Source organism: Penicillium solitum (assembly GCF_028829755.1).
Source record: "Penicillium solitum strain IBT 25940 chromosome Unknown utg000001l_segment0_segment0, whole genome shotgun sequence".
Lineage (NCBI taxonomy): Eukaryota > Fungi > Ascomycota > Eurotiomycetes > Eurotiales > Aspergillaceae > Penicillium > Penicillium solitum.
Window position 1 is genome coordinate 755,667 of NW_027072121.1, and position 17,753 is coordinate 773,419.

A 17,753-nucleotide genomic window follows, 5' to 3' on the forward strand; every position below is an offset into this window, starting at 1 on the left:
TTTTCTTCTATTTTCTCTTCTCAAAACCCGAGAGAAGCTAACATCCCCTCAATAGAATCAACAACAATCCCATCCGTCCTCCGTCCATCAGTATTAACAAGAATATCCGCCCAGTGCAACAAAGACGCAACAATATCATTGCACATACGCGGCACGTTATAGCTATAAAACCCGTACGGTTTTGCTAGTACATAAGCATTGTCACGAGCACCATCAGCCATAGCCATAGAGGCATCCCTAAGCCGATGAGCACTACCAACAAGATCATATAGATTCTCAGCAACATCCCCACCAGCCTGGGGATTCGCCCTCAGAATCCTCGCCTGCATCTCCAAATCGAAGACGAAAGTCGCGTGCTCGTGTATAAATTTCGATACTGGGCCGGGTCGGGGAGGCATAACGTCGGAGGAAAGGGTACGCGGTACGTGGGACGTGGAACGTCGAAAATAATGTATACGATAAACCAGGATAATAGTAATAAACCAGTAATAAGTAACAATCAAATTCCAAACCTATCTAAAAGCACAAGTTAGCCACAATACGATCAATCAATTTCGCCACAACAACAAGAACATCAGTGTCAAGGTTATCGCGGAGTCGATCCGCGAGATGGGCGCACTGGCCCTTCAACGCGGCGCAGTGCATAGGAACAACGGACTCATAGAAGCCGCTCTGGTGGACTAGGACGTAGGGGTGATGATGGCTGTCGACGGCCATCTTCATCGAGAGTGAGGCGACGATGTCGAGGTGCTGGATTAGCTGGAGACGGAGGTTTGGGATTACGTAGACGCGGCTGTTGATATCGTGTCGGAGGAAGGTTGATTGTTGCTCGAGTAGGGTTACGAGGTCGTCGCGGGCTTTGCGGAAGTTCATGACGGTGGATTGGTTTATATGTGCCATGGCACCGTTAAGCGTTAAGCGCTAAGTGAATAGAGTGAATGTGGATTGTGGGAGCTATAGATCTAGATGGATATTGGAAATGTTAATATGAATGAATGTATTAGAACGTACCTGGATACTGGAACTGATATACAGCTACAGCTACAGCTGCTGCTACCGATGTCGGTAAGAGTCCGCCACTCGATGTAAAAAATACCGATCTAGATGTATCCCATGTCAGCAAGTGCATACTCCAGCTCAAGAGCGATAATGTGCTCAGTGTTGACAACAGGTTTGTGGATATGGTCATGGAGAGTCTCGGCCATCCGGCGAGTATCACGACCGATCTCGTCGCAGAGACGGGGGATGGTGCGGGAGAAGTGCTCGATACCAGGGACGGTGACATAGGCCATATCGGCGGCTTCGATAACAAGATCCTGGGAAGCCCACTTCACCTTGTCTGCCTGAATCTTCAGGGACTGGATGTTGAGGGCGACCTCGATAAGGTAGTTGCCCTCGGGCATCTGGCGCAAAGTGGCGATGTAGGCGCGGATGTTGTTCACTAGGATACCGCGCTCCTTACGGTACTTGAGGATGGCGCGAGTACCGCGGAAAAGTCGGCTGGCGATAGACTCGGGCATCGTGGTGGGCTGTGGTGGTATAATGGGAGAGATGAGTAGATGAAGGGGATGTGTTGCTTACCTGCTTAGGGTTAGTGGAGTAGCCGTGAAGCTAAGCTGGTTGTACTGATGGAAGAAGAACTGTGAAGCGGATGACACCTCGGAATAGTCCAGGAATTGGGGCCTATTTATGTATTTGCATCTTGCGGGTTGATCAGACTGGAGAAAAGGTATTCATTAAGAAGAAAGGAATGAAAGAGATATGAGTTATTGCTGGGAGTCTTTGTTCTCTTTGTTCTTGATATCTGCAAGCTGCCGTGATATTGAAAGAAGTTAGTATACAAGGCGAAGGTAGATCCAAGGTAAACCCACTAAGGCTTTGTTATAATTTTAGCGCTGCAAGGCCATTGTGTCGTTCTTTGTTTTCCATTATCAGATCACTGATATCGATGGTTTACTCAGGTTTTGAGGTTTGTCTTGACAATGTGGTCTGGTTTCGGCCAACTTTCGGCCAACTTGGGCCCTCAATAGTGGACCAATATTGCAGTGTATAGGCCCGTGGGGCTGATGTACAGTAAGTAATGTAGTAATTTGGAGCAGAAAATCTTTTCGTGAGACAGTGATTCATTCCTATGAAAGATCCAGCTTCCAGATGCCCAGGCATAGTTCCATCGGCGAAACACCAGATGACAAGATCGATATTCAATAACAAGATAGTAAAAGGGGGTATCATACACAGTAAAATTGAAGAAGATAAAAAAAGAAGAGGAACAGATCCATCCGCCTACCAGTATGGGGGGAAAATATCAAGCCTATAGCTCAATCTCCTCCTCGCCATGATTATCCGCCGAAACAAGCGACACATCCGTCCACGCAGTGAAAGTACCTTCGCGCGCAGCTAAATAAGCAGCAATACGCGCACGGCGTGATCGAGTCTGAGCTTCTTCTCTTCGCACTGAGTCCGGTAGCCCATTTTCAACGGAATTTTGGTCCGGAGAGTCAAATGCCGATTCGGAGATGGAGAGAGAAAGTACGTCTGTATGTTGACTATCTGTTTGTTGGGTGATTGGACGAGGAGACGTAGTACCATCTCCAGTGAGGTCAATGATTCTTGCAGAAGTGCTTGGCTCCGACCTGAGTCGGAGTCCTGTAGCCGAAGGTTTTAAATCCGGCTGGTCGGGTGTGAATGTATCCTCTTCTTCACTTCCCTCGTCAGTGGCCGGATCGAATCTGTCTTCCTTTTCTGTCGGCCATGTAGACGGGAGAGGATTGACTTGAAAGAGGCTAGGTTCTGCATGTTCTTGAAGATAGCGGTGTGCTTGACGGATTTCGTTGCGCTTAGCTCTGGCCGCCTCTTCGGATTGACTCAAATGATGTACAGAGTCCTGCTTCTGGTCATGATGCTGGCTTGCATCGGCGGCACCAAGACTAAAATCTTCAATGCCACTACTGGTTTCTTGTGTGGATTGAGTGGAGAGGTCCATGTCGTATCGGGCCCTTTTTCTTGCGCGCAAATCTCCCTCGTCGTCAACATCATTAGCTACGGTCTGCCGCATGTGACTGTCGTGCGAAAAATCGGACCCTGAACAGAGGTGGCCGAACAGACGTCTGATGGAGACGTCTTCGTTCCAGGTTGTTGGATCCACGGTGCATGGATGGATGTCCTTGGGTCGGAAGGCGGCTACCAGCTCACATAGTTCGTAGTAGGAAGAGTGTCGTGAATATGGGAATCGCTATAATGCCATCAGAGAGGAGGGCCGAAAGAAAACAGTAGTGCCACTTACTATCGTGTTAGGCAGATCTGGCTGGGATGACCGGCTAGAGATCTCAGATGGACCATGGCTTAGAGCAGTCACCAGATTCTTCAATGAAATTTCGCCCTCGTCCTTCACGCCATATGTATCAAGCGAGAGTGCTTTCTTCCTTGACCGGAACGCATCTAGAAGGGCATTTCGCATCTGAGAAAGGGCTTGTTTGTCCTGGACGTGTTTGAGACACAACTTCTCCAACTCGGCCAGTGCAGATTCATCTGGAAGCTCGAGTTCATGTGTTTGGTACAGATCCCCAATACCACCGCCCGCACCGACCTCGGGGATTTCCGCACCACCAGCTGTGCGATTCACAATAGGCACAATGTAGACCGTGTTAGTGCCGCGAGCTGCCGAACACGAAACTCCAGGCTCACAACTGTGAATTCGACTTGATTCGTTGTTGCTTAGGCAGCCCGTTACAGCTCTGTTTCCCAGCTCAAAGCCACAGAGGACAGGAGCTTCACTAACCCCTCTATTACCTGGAATCTGGATCAGAGACCGATAAAGTCCCATCTGGTAACGATCTACATGGATCTATGTTTGATTAGCCAGTGTTATATTTGAGCGGCGTGATATCAGTTACCTTTGTGTTCAGCGCAGCCGAGAGCGCTATCCAGACATCCTCATAGCCGAACGTCCAGGCACGAAAGTAGAAAACTGTATCGTCAGGATAAGCCTGGGCTTTCTGCAGCAGTTCAGACAGTCCCTCGGCTTTGGAAGGAAACTCGCGGAATGGATTTGTCTTGCTTGCAAAGGTAGAGTCCAGATACAACTTATCCAGCCTTTTCTGACCCAAAGTATATGGTATCAAGACCGGGTGACGGACCAAGCTGCTCACCCACCATGTCTCGGCTGAAGGTGGTCAGCCAGCATTCCAATGAAGATGGGGATCATCGACTCACCTCGGATGTCACCTGTGTAAATGATTGCCTTCCCGTCCCCTTCAATGAGGAACATCACAGCCCCGGTACAATGGTTGGCATCGAACAATGTCACCTTGATATGACGTCGGGGTGTGAGTTCAATTTCCGTTGGTGTATTCAGTGGAATTGGACGCTGTGCGGAATGAGCTCTCCATTCTAGTCAAAGTTTAGAACACGATACTAACTAGAAGCTTTGCGTGATGTTTGTAGTGAAGTCGGCGCGACTCCAGGATGCCTTTATTAAAGTTCATCCGATGGGGATACTTTTCAATCCGGAGAAGCAGCTACACACGGTCAGTTTAATGAGTTTCCATAGAATTGCAATAAGATGAACAAGAGCATACCTCTCGGGTAGCCGGCGAGCAATAGATAAACGGTGCCCGAAAGGACTCGAGACCCTGTAAATGATCGCTATGCACATGGCTAAGGAAGCAAGCTAGTGGCGCCGGCCGCTCTGGGCATTTCCGAAAGTAGTCAACTGCTTTTCTTAGCCGTAAATTTGGCTGATCTCATAGGTGAGACTTACTGCGAATGTCGGGAAACTCTGTCGCATGATTAGTATGGAAGTGACGTGGGAAGTGTCGGTCTCACCTTCTACGATACCATCGAAGGTCGACATGGTAACATATCTAGAAGCTGAGATCAGATCTGCATGACCAACCTTGGAAGGTTCCAAGGTTCTTTAATGTTGCCCAGGTGAAGATGTGCTGGACTGTACTTGAATCTGTTGCTTTGCACGTGATACGAAGATAAACCCCAAAAGGCCTGTCTGAACATGTCAGAACATGTCAGAATGTCTCTAAACCTGTCGAATCTTTATAATTCAGAACATTATGATTCGACCATATTTACCCACATGTAAATATGCAAAGTCCACCTGGACAAGTCCAAAAGGAATGTGTCTACGCCTTTTAACAGGCCGTGTGCATCGTGGCCATACCATGCCAACGCACACTTCACTTAGGAACTAGTTATAAAGTCTTGTAAGCCCTGTTTCTTCCCAAACTATTCCGCTTTTTTTTTTCTTGTTCCTGTTTCGTTCCATTTTCCTTCTTTCCTTCTTTTTCTAATTGTCAATGGAACGCCTGTGAGACCTTCAATTCCTCAAGGGTCAAAGAGCCGAAACGTCAGCTGGGGGCACCTGATCGGGATTTTCTCTTCTCTTAATTTATTATATCCATTGACCTGGATTACGAGAAATCCAGGTTGAGAAGAATTTCTGTTATATTCTTGAGAATTTAGCTGTTACGCACTTTCTCTAGCGTGTTTACCCCCCACTGTCAACAGCTGAAGCACTCTCCCAACCCCTCGAAACATCCGAAACGTCCAAACGTCCGGGAATTTGACAAAGGGCAAGGGGGGAACCCTTCAGGACCGGATATCCTGAATCATCACATTCCAAGGTGTCTGGGAACGACCTTGTCTCCTTAAATTGCTCTTTTCCCTCTTAACTCCTTCCACATCCGAACCTCATCATGCGTAAACCATCCGTGGGCCAGATCGTGTATAACGCCACGTTTCCACGACCTCGCACAAACGACCCAGGCTCGTTTGGTGCTCACATTACCCGAAATCTCGTCCCAGAAGTACGTGTCGAAACATCCCTTTTCTACGGCTCGCTAGACTGCATCGAAGCACAATACCCGGGGTTGGATTACTCGTATGGACCGCATCGCATGCGACTGAGTCGCTTCCCATGGCACCGAAAGCTCTTCAAAACATTTGACGAACTTGGTCTGACAGAGGAGGAGATCTCCAATCTGTGTCGGTGGGAAGGGACCAAGTCCGCGCGTCAGCGGTACGAGGCAGAAGAAGGGGTTATCGTACGGGATACCACAGCCCACTCCGTCCGACCGGCATCCCCGCAACCCGCGCCTTCAATCGAGATCCACTTCAACGACTGCGACTTCTGCGGGACAGAAGAGGAAGATGACCAGATCATCGAGACACAGAGCAATGATACCGTCCGTGCTGTCGATTCCCGTGCCTCCAGTTATCGGTCCGCCGAGGAGGAGCACGAAATCGAAGAGGAACTCAGCGACGAGGAAATGGAAAGTTGTGGAGTAGCTCTCAACAACCGTATCCTTGCTGCGATGGCCGCTCGCGATCAGGGCACTGATGTCCCGCTGGATGAAGACTGGGAACAATGGTTGAAGGAGGCTGGAGAGCGTGGCAGTTTCGGCGAAATGGTCCATGCCATTCGTGCGAATCAGCCCTTGACTCTTGTCGCTGACAATGTCCGACTCCCACGCGGTCGTGGTGCGGCTCGTGTGGTGACAAGGACGACCTTGTTCACAGTGCCAGACAGCATTATCACAACAAACACTGCTCTTCCATCTACATCCAATCATGCCTCTGGCACGGCTCAATGACTGCATACTATTTACTCGATCAGACCCTTTGATCAGGGCCTCGCTATGATTCGTGTTTGCATTTTTTTTACGGCGCATCTTACCTCTCTCGCATTGTCTGAAGTGGACTGGCTCCTTCTTCTCGGGGTTCCCTTTGCTTTTATTTATCTATATCCATTGCTCTACTTACGCCTCCAGAAGGGTCTGTTGCTTACGCATAGATTTCATTGTCTCTTATCTCATTTCCTCTAATACCCTCATGTTCCTGTTTCTCGTCTTGCTTTGTTATTTAACTCGTTGGCTTCTTTTTATCATTTGCTTTGCCGGGTATATTCATATTCAACGCGGTAATCGGAGGATTTTCAGCAAACGGCAAAAGTTATTCTAACTTACTCAGAAATATATCTATTAAATATCACTTCTGCCCATGATAATCCGATAGATGGGTACTGTAGAGCTCGAGATGCAACTTGATCTTTGATATTAAATATTATTTGAAAAAGCTAGTGCTTGGAAATAAAAAGAGTAAAATCAGATAGTAACTTCATCTTTGACCCGAATAAACTCCGATACTACACCCTCATCTTTGTTAGTGCTGACCACAAGCTGTCTGCCCCTATCTATCCGCATCGGCAAGAACTCACTACCATGTTTCACAAGGACATAGCCGCCATCTGTATGTTCTCGCACACAAAACGATTCCCAGTCCCGGTGGAATATAGCCCCTGCGATGAATTTACCTTTGTTATTATGCCCGATGAAGGTGCCAGAAACCATATTTTGAAACCCCAGCAACATCTCGTCGGATTCGACGCACGACCAGTAAATACCACACCCATGCGCACTGTGTTCAGACACAAGGCGTAAACAACCTTTTTGGAGCCCGATAACGAGGCTTGTATGAGGGTCACGGATAATGAATGACCTGTATTTCCAAGGACAATCCCTAGGTCAAGCAGTAGTAGGTCAAGCAGTAGTCAGATGCCTCGAAGGGAAACTGACTATTGATCCATCGCAAACACTACTGTGCGTGGGTGTATTGCATCTTCCATCTTCTGTGGTAGTGGAAGACATCATGTCTATGATCGAAGGCTCTCTTTCTTTCTTTCTTTCTTTCTTTTTCTTCTTGTTTTGTCCGGGCACAGGCATGCTTGTTGCTTGTGGTGTGTCCTTCAACCGAGGTTAGCCAATCTTATCTGGTAGCTATTGTTTGAAGGGAGAATAGAGATACTTGCCGACTATTGTTTCAAAGTGAAAAAGGAATACCTTCGCATAGGAAACAAACAAGACATACAACATATGTGAGATACCCTGAAGCTGTTGCTGAATGAGGGTAAGTTGGTAAACAAAGTGCGGGGATAGCTAGAGCATTGTATATCACGTGATTATACTCCAACCGGGTTCAGCCAATAAACAAAGAAGATGTACATAGTCTAGCCTAATTTGGAATAGCCTAGGAAATATTGATTTCGATAAGCTCTCCGCTCCGAGGTCCGCTCCGCAACTGATCTCCATGCCATAAACATGAACCTCGTTTTAGCTCTGTGTTTGATTGAATTTGGCTGATAGACTGTGCTTCTTCATACTCAGTTTGATTATAAGCGCCCCTCCCTACCATACAGTATCTCCACCATGATCAAGGCAATCTTCTACAGTAAATTCGACACGATAGAGGGTAAGGACCTTCAATATCATGATAAACATTCAACTACCTATATACTGACTACGTACTGTTATACAGGACCAAAAGTCGTCCACCAAGTCCCCGATGGAGCCATCGTACCCTCCCCCACCGCGCCCTCACAGCCACCCTTCCTCACCTTCTCCGATATCTCCTTCTTCGTTATCCCCCGCCAGGAGCTCTGTGGAAACCTTTTGCAAGTCTGCACAAACGGATATCGCATCCTGGGCTACCCAATCTGCATGAAGTCAGTGCGGTATGACCGAAATGAATTTATCTTCAACTTCTGCATAGTCCTCGCCGAAGAGGACGACTTCAGCACGTATAAGAGCGTGGTGCAGAAGCTAGCAGACTTGATGCATGGTCTGGAAGAGCAGAATGGTTTCTTGTCTCGCGATTTCTCGAAGAGTGGCGAAGGGAAGGTGTATAGTCTCTGTGAGATGTTGATGGAGGACTTGAACAATTATTGCGAGTGCATGATTCCCATTGGTATGTCTATGGACCTGTTTAGCATGATTCCGCTGCTAACTACTCTATCCAGACGAACTAAACACTCTGAACATCAAACTTTTTCCGATATATCCCTCTCCCCCGGCCGTCAAGGCCTGGCAAGTGCCGCTCTTCACATTGCGATACCAGGCCTTCATGGACGAGAACTGGGACTTGACCATGCAAAGGGTATGTGAAAGATGACATTGTCCCCATAGCTGCAAACACAGCAACTAATGCCTACCAGATCGTACCACATATCAACGGCGTCAACAGCGTCCGCATCATCTCCGTCCTAGCCGACACAGACTTCTCCCTCACCTGCCGCGCCCTCCGACACCTCCTCTACTACGGCTGCCTATTTATCCTCGACATCTTCTCCTTCTCCGCGATCTACGCCCCAACCGCCCAATTCAGCGCAACAATAGGCTTCGACGAAGCAATGCAACTAGAATGTGCCCGCTACGTCAACCTCCGTTTCGCACCCCACCCACCAACAGGCCCTTCCTCCCCTCTCCCCCAACCCTAATCCCAACCCCAAGCGCCAACGACAGCACAAACGGCAGCACCGGAACCGCCCACCTCTCCAGCTCCCTCACAGACCCAACACCAAGCCTCGTACGCGAGGAATCCCGCTTCGACGCCGAGGAAATCTGGCCCCTCCTCGGCACCGAAGAAACCCCCTCCTCCACCTCCCCAGCATCGACAAACACCCTCCACAAACCCGCAATAGTCGACAGCGCCTCTCTAGTCGAGCTCTACGCAAGCCTGAAACAAGGCCAGAGCGTCAAGCAATGGTACGCAGCGCACAGCCGCTCCCTAGCAAACATCGACATCCGTCGCTTCATCACCTTCGGCGTGATAAAAGGCTTCTTGTACCGCGTGCATAAATACGCATGCGCAACGAGCCAGCCTGCGCCTCCGCCGCGCGCGTCATCGTTCACGCCGACGGCGTTGTCGTCGCGCGCCACTACGGGTAATAATACGCCCCATGAGGTCTCGAGTGTGGTGGAGGACGCGCCTATATCGGCGGTTGCGAGGAGGGAGTCTAGTCGGGAGCGGGCTGGGTCGGTGGTTAGTGGGGGTCGGAGTGGGGGGAGTGCGGGGGCGCCGTCGGCGTTTTGGGAGGAGGAGGATGAGGTTGTTGGGGATGAGGTTCTTGGGAAGTATCTTGATGGTACGCATTGCTTTGATCAGGTTTGTACGGAGTTGGAGATGAGTGAGAGGGAGTTGACGGCTAGACTTAAGAGGTATCCTTGGGAGGTATTGATTCTTCATAGATGAGTGGTTTCTTTTTTTGTTCTGTTTTTGGATTGCTAGAATTGATCGATACCCTACTTTTTATCATTTTGGCGTTAGTGGGATCGGATATATATATCAGGTGCTACGGGTACTACTGGAAATTTGAAATTTGAAATTTGAAATTTGAAAATTGGAGAATTTGGTTTTCATTCAAAGCTTACAGCTTAAGAAAAAGAATACACGGACATAGTCACATCTAGCTAGGTAGTAGATACATGTGGAAAAGATCCCGTGTTTATCTTCAGGCGGACTGCAACATAGGTAGCCACGGGGTTGAACATTCGATGTGGTGGAACAGAAAAAAAGAGGTATCCGCTAACGCAACGCCAGTCCATCATGCATTCGTATCGTATCGTGCGAGAAATAAATCAAAACAAGGTCGAGGGTGGCTAACAGCCAGAGGACAGAAGACGGGTCGTCGAGTGATAAAAACCCAGAACAGAGCGGAGAGGGTGGAGCATTTATTCCTCGTCCCAGTTCTCAAGCTCGGCTTTCTCGTACTCAGCCATAACTTCTGGGTCAAAGATTGTCTCTCCCTCAGAGGGAATGGTAGTCTTGATATCGTCAAAGATAGGCAGGAATGCCTCGTTCCAGCGACGACGACGGTCCATGACAATCTTCGCAGCATCTCCCACAGCAGGACGGGAAACGCCCGCAGAACCAGCGACATGGCTGCCGCCGCCTGCGCCGCCAGGTCGGTGTTTGGGCTGAGCGCCCTTCTTGCTCTTGCCCATAGTGCGGGTGCGCTTGAGATAGGCCTGTTGGACCTGAGAGTCGAGGTCGTCTTGGATGGTAGTAAACTCAAGCATGGCCATGTGCTCCTGGGCAATCTTCAGAATGCGAGCTTTGCGCGCATTGTTGGTAACTATTTGCTTCTTGAGTTCGCTTTGGAGGAGGCGGAGTCGCTCAGCAACTTCATCATCGTAGTGAGCGTCGTAGTCTGGATTATCATCTGCACCGAGGAAACCGATGAATCGTAGTTCGGCCTTGGCGCGTTCATCAAGTTGGGCATGGTCCAGCTTTGCGACCGAAGTTTTGAAGTCGTTTGGATCTGCGTCGCGGAAGGTAGTTGCAGCAGGGAGAGGCTTGGTTTCGCTCTTGTTCTCCTTCTCCTTCTCCTTCTCCTCAGTGGGTTGATCGATGTCCATTGCGTCTCCACCTAGTCCAGTCACACTAGCAGTATCCCCATTTGCGGTTGGGTTGGAATCTTCGGGAAAGGTACGGTGCTCGTAACGGAGGAGAGAGCAGAGTCGGCTGAGGAGAGGTCCAACCGAGACTTCGTTGGTTTCGGCTTTATCGTCAGTCAGCTGTTCAATGCTGCCACGGCCTTGATTCAAAGGCAGTTGGTCCTTGTCATCTTGACTCGAATCGTATGACACTCCATCCTCCTCCGCCCAGATTTGACGATAGTTTTTCTTTCCGCGACGGGGCATGATGAATGGAGTAGTGCGATCACCCTGTGACAGGTCAGCTTGCGTTGACATAAAATTAGGCTGAAATTGACTTACCCTTTCTTTTAACCAGGCAATGTCCTCCTCGGTAAGAGGCCGGACGTAAGGTTCAATGTAAGTCTGGAAAGTATTCGCGCTGACTTGATTGGAAGGTTTGGCATTGCTGAAGTCCTTGTCAGGAGCCACACCAGCTGCCATGTGGGCCAGATCGGTCTTGGGGAAGTGGGCAACGCTGTAAATCTCTTTCTTCTCATCGTCCGTCATGCCTGGGAGAACATCTCGAATGTTGTAAATGGTCGGATCGTCAAACTTCAGCGGGTTATCGCCAAAGACTTGCACTTGAGGAATCGCAGGCTGGGGTTCAGGTTGATGGGAATCGGCACTGGTTTCAGACCCGGGGGTTCCGGGGGAGGGCCCTCGCCAGCAGTGGTCGTGCCATTGGGGGACATCATCGATGGAGGTGAAAGCGAGGAGCTTTCATCCGATATCGCATTCTTGGAGTTTTTCGATGCTGGAGAAGCCGCTGTTGATGATTAGAGAAAGTTCAACAGTGGGGAAAGTGAAAGAAGATCAGAGTTGTGGAGATGGGTCGGTAAAAACAAAGAGTGGGAAGAAAGCGCCGAGTTGGATCTCTTACCTCCCTCAACCTTAGTCTCAGCTCCATCTTGGCGCGCGACCTCATGTGCGCCATGATTTAATGGCCGATCTTCCTTTCCACTTGGGCGTTCTTTCCGCTTCTTCAGCTTCCCGCCCTTATGAATATCGTCATCCTCTTCGGTTTCACGTTTCAACTTGGAGCGATCTCGAACTTCACGATCAAGCTCCTGATCCTCCACTACCTTGCGCTTTTGGGACATCTCGCGCATTCCCGCATTGCAAACCTCGCCACGGAGATCGGCCATGTCACTAAGACCCTTCAGGTGCTCCACCAATGTCTCCAGTGTTTTTGAATCTGGAATGTTCTGCGCGGACACCAGGTCCAACACATCGGAATACCGAACACTAGCCAAGTCAATGTGCTTGGTGACATCGTTCTCCAGGTAGCTTTGGATGGGAAGTGCTGGGATAGCGGGAGCACTAGCGCTGGACGGGGTGGTATTGCGGCTACGCGACTGGCGCGCATCGCGGCCTTTGCCCTTGCCTTTGTATGCGGGCGGCATGGTGTTTCTTCAGACTGATGTTCGGACGAAGGAAAAAGAAGGGATGAAATGATTAAGATACCAAGGACAGTATCAATGAAAAGAGAGATTGGTCAACAGAAAGGATCCTAGGAGGTGTGAATGGAACTAGACAGACGCATGCTGTCATTGGTCACTGCGAGTGAAGAATAATGAAAGGAGGTTGACTATCCCCCAAATTTGTCTGATCATGAGCTAAAGCAGATACAGAGTAAGAGATCCTCTCGGTCACGGATGAATTATGACTTTCCAGAGGTGATGATGGTTGGTGGTCGCTGGCGGTCGGCCAGGGTATACACACGTGATGACGATACGAGGCCTATCATCACGTGCACCACATTCGATTCATTGGCTGAGCACTTGGCAATGAGCACATGGTGTTTGTGAGATGATTCAACTATTTGCGTTCTATAACACACTATACAGGCTTGCGCCTCACCAATTGAAGGCTCACACATGGCCTATCGCCTAAAAATGTGGTTAAGGTTGGAAGTTCACACACATTCCTACAGTTCTGCGGATAGAACCCCGATGTCGGCTACTCCGAACACATTCAAAGGGATGAGGAACTAGAGAGCAAAAGAGGTCATTTATGAATTGCAAGCGTTGAAGCATTACTATTTATAATACAATCTCGCTAAATCCAAATACCAAGTGTAAAAGCTTGAAGAGTTGCCTGTCGATGATCATCTCCATAAACGGTCCACCGCGAACGGCCATGTGTAGCGAAGTATACGATCGTAGACCACGCGCTCGGCCATTTTTATTTGTTTACTCGTTCACGGAGATTTCTTCGAAATGTGAAACTTAGTGTATTTGAGCCAAGACGTTTTGCCTCTTGCCTCGTGGTTGGAACCAGGCTTATTCTACATTCCTCTGACGGTCCCGATTGACTCTCGCATTCTTCCGTTGTAGAGCTCTAATTAGCAATGGGGATGTATGGGATGCTTCAGGGCTGAGGGCCGTCTCAAATGACTTTACCTAAAACCGTAGTGGTCGCCATTTTCGAACTCTTTCATATTCAAATTTCAACTTGTTTCCTCCATGCACACGCCTTCCTCAATGGTCTCAACCATTTAGCCTTTAGTTTATCCTTTACTTGACATTCGTCTTCACTATTCACTTGACCTAATATCAAGCATCATGTCAGCTGCTACTATGTCTACGCGAAATGACTCCGTGGATAAAGCAGCTACACTTTGGGCAGGTGAAGGGCAAGCTTCAAATTCCACCTCGTCAGTCGAAGTAAGCATGCCTTGTCCACTCAGAATCTACATCAGCCTCTGGGGCTGAAACTGACTCACATAATTGAATAGGAGAATGTTGCTTATCGGTTTGTTCTTGACCGCAAGGTCCAAACGATATCGAGCAATAGCATTCCCAAGGACGGATTGGTATCAGGCCTCTTGTTTGTACCCAGTCTAGAGCCGCATGATCCTTGCTATGACATTACCGCTTCATCTGTGCCGTTAAATGTGACCCGCTATGAAGATGTGTCAGACTTCGGATACTCCCTCGTTGGCCTTGCTCCATGGGTAACCGCCGAGTGTTCGCTATCATTCCTCTCTGCCGCCCAAAAGGTCGGCACGCATGCCATGATCTTTTTCCAACCATCAGATAACGACACCGGCATACCACCTGACTCGAACGACTCTCGGTGGACAATCAACGATGGAGATAAATGGAGAATGGACAACAATTACCCGGTGTATGCCATTCCAGGCCCAGCTGGAACTTCACTGATCAATGATCTCACGTGGTATTCAAGCGAGACACCTGACGACAAGAGAGACAACTCAACCGAAAATTTTGCACTACAGACCACGACGAACCGATTGTTTGCTAGGATTGAAACTGGTAGGTCATAAAAATGTGTCACTATCGAAATATATGCTCACATATCGTAGGTGAAGAAACCGCAACTTCGTCGACGAGCGTCTGGAGTTTCGTACTTGCAATTGCAGGAACAGTTCTCATACTCAGCATCATCCTAATCATCATTTATCGACTTGTCCTGCGCAAGAGACGGGCTCAGCTCCAGAGACGTGTTGATGCAGGTCAAGTCGACATCGAGGCCTTGGCATTGAACCAAATGACGGCTCCCCAAGAAGTGGTTAGAAAAATGCCACTTTATACATACTTGGAGATCAAACCTCCAACAGAGGCAACACTTCCACAAGATGGCACATCAGCGAATCCAATCGAGCATGATTCTGGTGACAAGACCTACTCGCTATCGTCCAACGAAGACAACCATGCGCAGGATGATGCTGGTACCCAGAAACCCGAAGCAGCGATGGTCAAACCTGGACAGAATGATTCTGGCAGAAGCAAGTACCGCCTAAGCCATACTCAAACAACTTGTGCTATTTGTCTCGATGATTTTGTCGCTGGCTCATCTACTGTCCGCGAGCTTCCTTGCGGACACATATTTGATTCAGCGTGTATCGATCCATTCCTGATCCAGAACTGCTGCCTTTGTCCTTTATGCAAGAAGAGCGTTTTGCCAGCGGGATCATATTACATTTCTGTGACTAATGAAATGGTTGAACGAGAGCATCTTTCGAGGCGCCCTTGAATGCAACACATGAGACTGCTTTTGCTTGCGTTTAGCTCTTTGATTTTCGATTTTGGAAGATTATGCCTTTGATGCCAGCATGGGGAGAGCGAGGATTATTGGTTGCATTTACGGAGCGAGGTGATTTGACGATATTAATGCTTTTGTATGGTATTTTGATAGTGATTGAGTATCTGGAGATGTATATCAAAATCAAACAGATTTAACCAAATTTCTCCAATTATGGAAGTACAACCAGTTGACTTCTTATACGGCGGCTGTTCTTGATGAAGACTTGGAAAAAAACTCTTAGTATGGATGTCTTTTCTCCCTTCTAGCTATTGGCCTTTAACACAAACCATGCAATAAATACCTAGGGCAGAACGTGAAAAAGCGTAATCCTTCAAGAAGAGCCTTTCCATTTTTAACCCTTGATTTTCATTCAATATTGTCCAAGTGAGAAAATGAACGAAAGCGGACCAATTTAGACATTGGGGCCTGAGGCAGTGCAATAACATTGACACCTGATGTTCAAGGCATTAATCCCGCTCATCCCGTGATTGGCTACGGTGGGTCAACTCGCTAATCGCTAGCGTCCCACACACAACCTCTGCCTCTAGACGTTTTCCTCCTCGAACTTTTTGCGACAACGACAACCGACGACCTCGTACAGCCGACAAGGTACGTTTATCATTTTTCATTCAATCCCATCTCTACCGCCAGTGCATTTCTCTGACCTACAACCGTCCAGATGGGTGCCCTCAAGTACGTGGAAGAAATCCAGAAGAAGAAGCAGTCCGATGTGATTCGCTTCCTGCTGCGCGTCCGATGCTGGGAGGTGAGATAAAACCCTTCGCCCCCGATTGCCTGACATCTCCGCCGAGCACTCGTGTGCGTTGCCTTAGGATATGCCGTCTTCATGTGGTATTGCTAGGCGGCTCGAACAAAAGTCATTCGGCGGAAATGATTGTGGCACGCAAGAAAACCCTTCTGGGATTCATGTGTCTTGCTATACACTCGTTGAACTTTGCTGAGAGTGCATAATATAGCTCCGCCAGCTGAACGCCATCCACCGTGCCTCGCGCCCCTCGCGCCCCGATAAGGCCCGTCGTCTCGGTTACAAGGCCAAGCAGGGTTACGTTATCTACCGTGCCCGTGTCCGCCGCGGTGGCCGCAAACGCCCTGTCTCCAAGGGTGCCACCTACGGTACGAACTTTTCCTCTCGAAAAGCAGATTTTTCGAGATCTGTGGGAACTGAAGGAATTTTTTTTGGCTAATGTGCGATTGTGTGAACAGGCAAGCCCACCAACCACGGTGTTAACCAGCTCAAGTACCAGCGTGCTCTCAAGTCCACCGCTGAGGAGCGTGTTGGCCGCCGCGCTGCTAACTTGCGCGTCCTGAACTCCTACTGGATCAACCAGGACTCCACCTACAAGTACTACGAGGTCATCCTTGTCGATCCCCAGCACAAGGCCATCCGTCGTGATGCCCGCATCAACTGGATCTGTAACCCCGTTCACAAGGTGAGTTTGGCTCAAAATCCAACTCTGATGCTCGAGAACTTTGCTGATCAGATTTTTCTTTAGCACCGCGAGTCCCGTGGCCTCACCGCCACTGGCAAGAAGTCCCGTGGTATCAACAAGGGTCACCGCTACAACAACACCAAGGCTGGTCGCCGCCACACCTGGAAGCGCCAGAACACCCAGAGCTACTGGCGTTACCGTTAAGTGCGATAGTGCACTTTCCCAGTGGTTTCGGTTGGAAAATGTTGGTTACGGCCTGTGGTCATTTATTCAAACACTTCTTTCCCAGACAGTGTTATCCACGCTGGGCTCAACTTTAATGCAGACCAGCCGGTTCTGTTGTTAGCCAAAAAGCCATCTTGTTCTATTTTCAATTCCCCTATTAACGAAGTATGACTGGTTCAACTCCATGCCACTGGTATCGTAGAATGTGTAGGCTTGAATTAGTGTTATATTTTTTTGTCTAGGTAGTTCTATGTACATATGTACGTCCACCGTGAAATTTGACTGGTTTTCGTCTCTTAGTGCCGTACTTGCGGGGGACGAACCGCCGTTAGATAGTAGTTTGCCTTAGCGGATCGCTAGCAAGTAGTCTAGTGCATTTATGGCTAGGAGCTAAAATGTCTTGCAAATTGGGGAATTTTATACGCCAAATGCTGTCTTTAATTAAGATCATCCTTCAGGATGTGCGTTGTCCCACAAAAATAGATCTGTCGCCTGCGATTTCAGGCGGCCAATCCATAAATAGAAATTGAGCGCCTGAGGCATGGGCTACTTCCACCCCCCGGCCGCTTTCCCAATCCGTCCACAGACTATGAAATGCTGCTGTAACCACATATCACTCTTCTATTGGAGTCCAAGGTGAGAGAGTTCTTTCTTTGGTGAAACTTGACTTGCTTACTGAATATCCATCCTTCCAATAGACAAACCTGTCATTTACCGAACAAAGAAGCAAAGCTCGCTTTACTCGACTGCCTGATCCCCACTC

At 48.7% G+C, this 17,753-nt stretch overlaps 11 protein-coding genes across 11 annotated transcripts; 5 read left to right on the forward strand and 6 right to left on the reverse strand.

The window, feature by feature from the left end:
- Positions 1 to 20: 20 nt before the first annotated feature.
- On the reverse strand, positions 21 to 398 carry N7455_000298 (uncharacterized protein; the record flags this gene model as incomplete). The annotated part of the gene is made up of 1 exon (XM_065603777.1): positions 21 to 398. One exon carries the CDS (start codon positions 396 to 398, stop codon positions 21 to 23), a length of 378 nt encoding a protein of 125 aa, XP_065462268.1.
- A 118-nt stretch (positions 399 to 516) lies between these two features.
- On the reverse strand, positions 517 to 873 carry N7455_000299 (uncharacterized protein; the record flags this gene model as incomplete). Its single annotated transcript, XM_040952220.2, has 1 exon — positions 517 to 873. One exon carries the CDS (start codon positions 871 to 873, stop codon positions 517 to 519), a length of 357 nt encoding a protein of 118 aa, XP_040817309.2.
- Positions 874 to 1,100: 227 nt separating this feature from the next.
- Positions 1,101 to 1,520, reverse strand: N7455_000300 (uncharacterized protein; the record flags this gene model as incomplete). The annotated part of the gene is made up of 1 exon (XM_040952153.1): positions 1,101 to 1,520. One exon carries the CDS (start codon positions 1,518 to 1,520, stop codon positions 1,101 to 1,103), a length of 420 nt encoding a protein of 139 aa, XP_040817445.1.
- A 791-nt stretch (positions 1,521 to 2,311) lies between these two features.
- N7455_000301 (uncharacterized protein) lies at positions 2,312 to 4,852 on the reverse strand (the record flags this gene model as incomplete). Its single annotated transcript, XM_065603778.1, has 8 exons — positions 2,312 to 3,232; positions 3,284 to 3,844; positions 3,894 to 4,162; positions 4,213 to 4,366; positions 4,419 to 4,517; positions 4,578 to 4,711; positions 4,760 to 4,777; positions 4,825 to 4,852. The coding sequence occupies 8 exons, from the start codon at positions 4,850 to 4,852 to the stop codon at positions 2,312 to 2,314; spliced, it is 2,184 nt and encodes a 727-aa protein (XP_065462269.1).
- An 856-nt stretch (positions 4,853 to 5,708) lies between these two features.
- Positions 5,709 to 6,605, forward strand: N7455_000302 (uncharacterized protein; the record flags this gene model as incomplete). Its single annotated transcript, XM_040952121.2, has 1 exon — positions 5,709 to 6,605. One exon carries the CDS (start codon positions 5,709 to 5,711, stop codon positions 6,603 to 6,605), a length of 897 nt encoding a protein of 298 aa, XP_040817227.1.
- Positions 6,606 to 7,232: 627 nt separating this feature from the next.
- On the forward strand, positions 7,233 to 7,451 carry N7455_000303 (uncharacterized protein; the record flags this gene model as incomplete). The annotated part of the gene is made up of 2 exons (XM_065603779.1): positions 7,233 to 7,260; positions 7,291 to 7,451. The coding sequence occupies 2 exons, from the start codon at positions 7,233 to 7,235 to the stop codon at positions 7,449 to 7,451; spliced, it is 189 nt and encodes a 62-aa protein (XP_065462270.1).
- A 765-nt stretch (positions 7,452 to 8,216) lies between these two features.
- On the forward strand, positions 8,217 to 10,038 carry N7455_000304 (nitrogen permease regulating protein NPR2; the record flags this gene model as incomplete). Its single annotated transcript, XM_065603780.1, has 5 exons — positions 8,217 to 8,259; positions 8,326 to 8,754; positions 8,807 to 8,943; positions 9,002 to 9,209; positions 9,356 to 10,038. The coding sequence occupies 5 exons, from the start codon at positions 8,217 to 8,219 to the stop codon at positions 10,036 to 10,038; spliced, it is 1,500 nt and encodes a 499-aa protein (XP_065462271.1).
- Positions 10,039 to 10,517: 479 nt separating this feature from the next.
- On the reverse strand, positions 10,518 to 11,771 carry N7455_000305 (histone acetyltransferase NGG1; the record flags this gene model as incomplete). The annotated part of the gene is made up of 2 exons (XM_065603781.1): positions 10,518 to 11,513; positions 11,565 to 11,771. 2 exons carry the CDS (start codon positions 11,769 to 11,771, stop codon positions 10,518 to 10,520), a joined length of 1,203 nt encoding a protein of 400 aa, XP_065462272.1.
- Positions 11,772 to 11,818: 47 nt separating this feature from the next.
- N7455_000306 (uncharacterized protein) lies at positions 11,819 to 12,667 on the reverse strand (the record flags this gene model as incomplete). The annotated part of the gene is made up of 2 exons (XM_040952093.2): positions 11,819 to 12,030; positions 12,145 to 12,667. 2 exons carry the CDS (start codon positions 12,665 to 12,667, stop codon positions 11,819 to 11,821), a joined length of 735 nt encoding a protein of 244 aa, XP_040817305.2.
- A 252-nt stretch (positions 12,668 to 12,919) lies between these two features.
- On the forward strand, positions 12,920 to 13,258 carry N7455_000307 (uncharacterized protein; the record flags this gene model as incomplete). Its single annotated transcript, XM_065603782.1, has 2 exons — positions 12,920 to 13,062; positions 13,198 to 13,258. The coding sequence occupies 2 exons, from the start codon at positions 12,920 to 12,922 to the stop codon at positions 13,256 to 13,258; spliced, it is 204 nt and encodes a 67-aa protein (XP_065462273.1).
- A 570-nt stretch (positions 13,259 to 13,828) lies between these two features.
- N7455_000308 (uncharacterized protein) lies at positions 13,829 to 17,176 on the forward strand (the record flags this gene model as incomplete). Its single annotated transcript, XM_065603783.1, has 9 exons — positions 13,829 to 13,930; positions 14,002 to 14,542; positions 14,593 to 15,215; positions 15,779 to 15,798; positions 15,836 to 15,923; positions 15,994 to 16,080; positions 16,292 to 16,448; positions 16,539 to 16,765; positions 16,829 to 17,176. 9 exons carry the CDS (start codon positions 13,829 to 13,831, stop codon positions 16,967 to 16,969), a joined length of 1,986 nt encoding a protein of 661 aa, XP_065462274.1. The 3' UTR covers positions 16,970 to 17,176.
- Between the last annotated feature and the right edge of the window lie 577 nt (positions 17,177 to 17,753).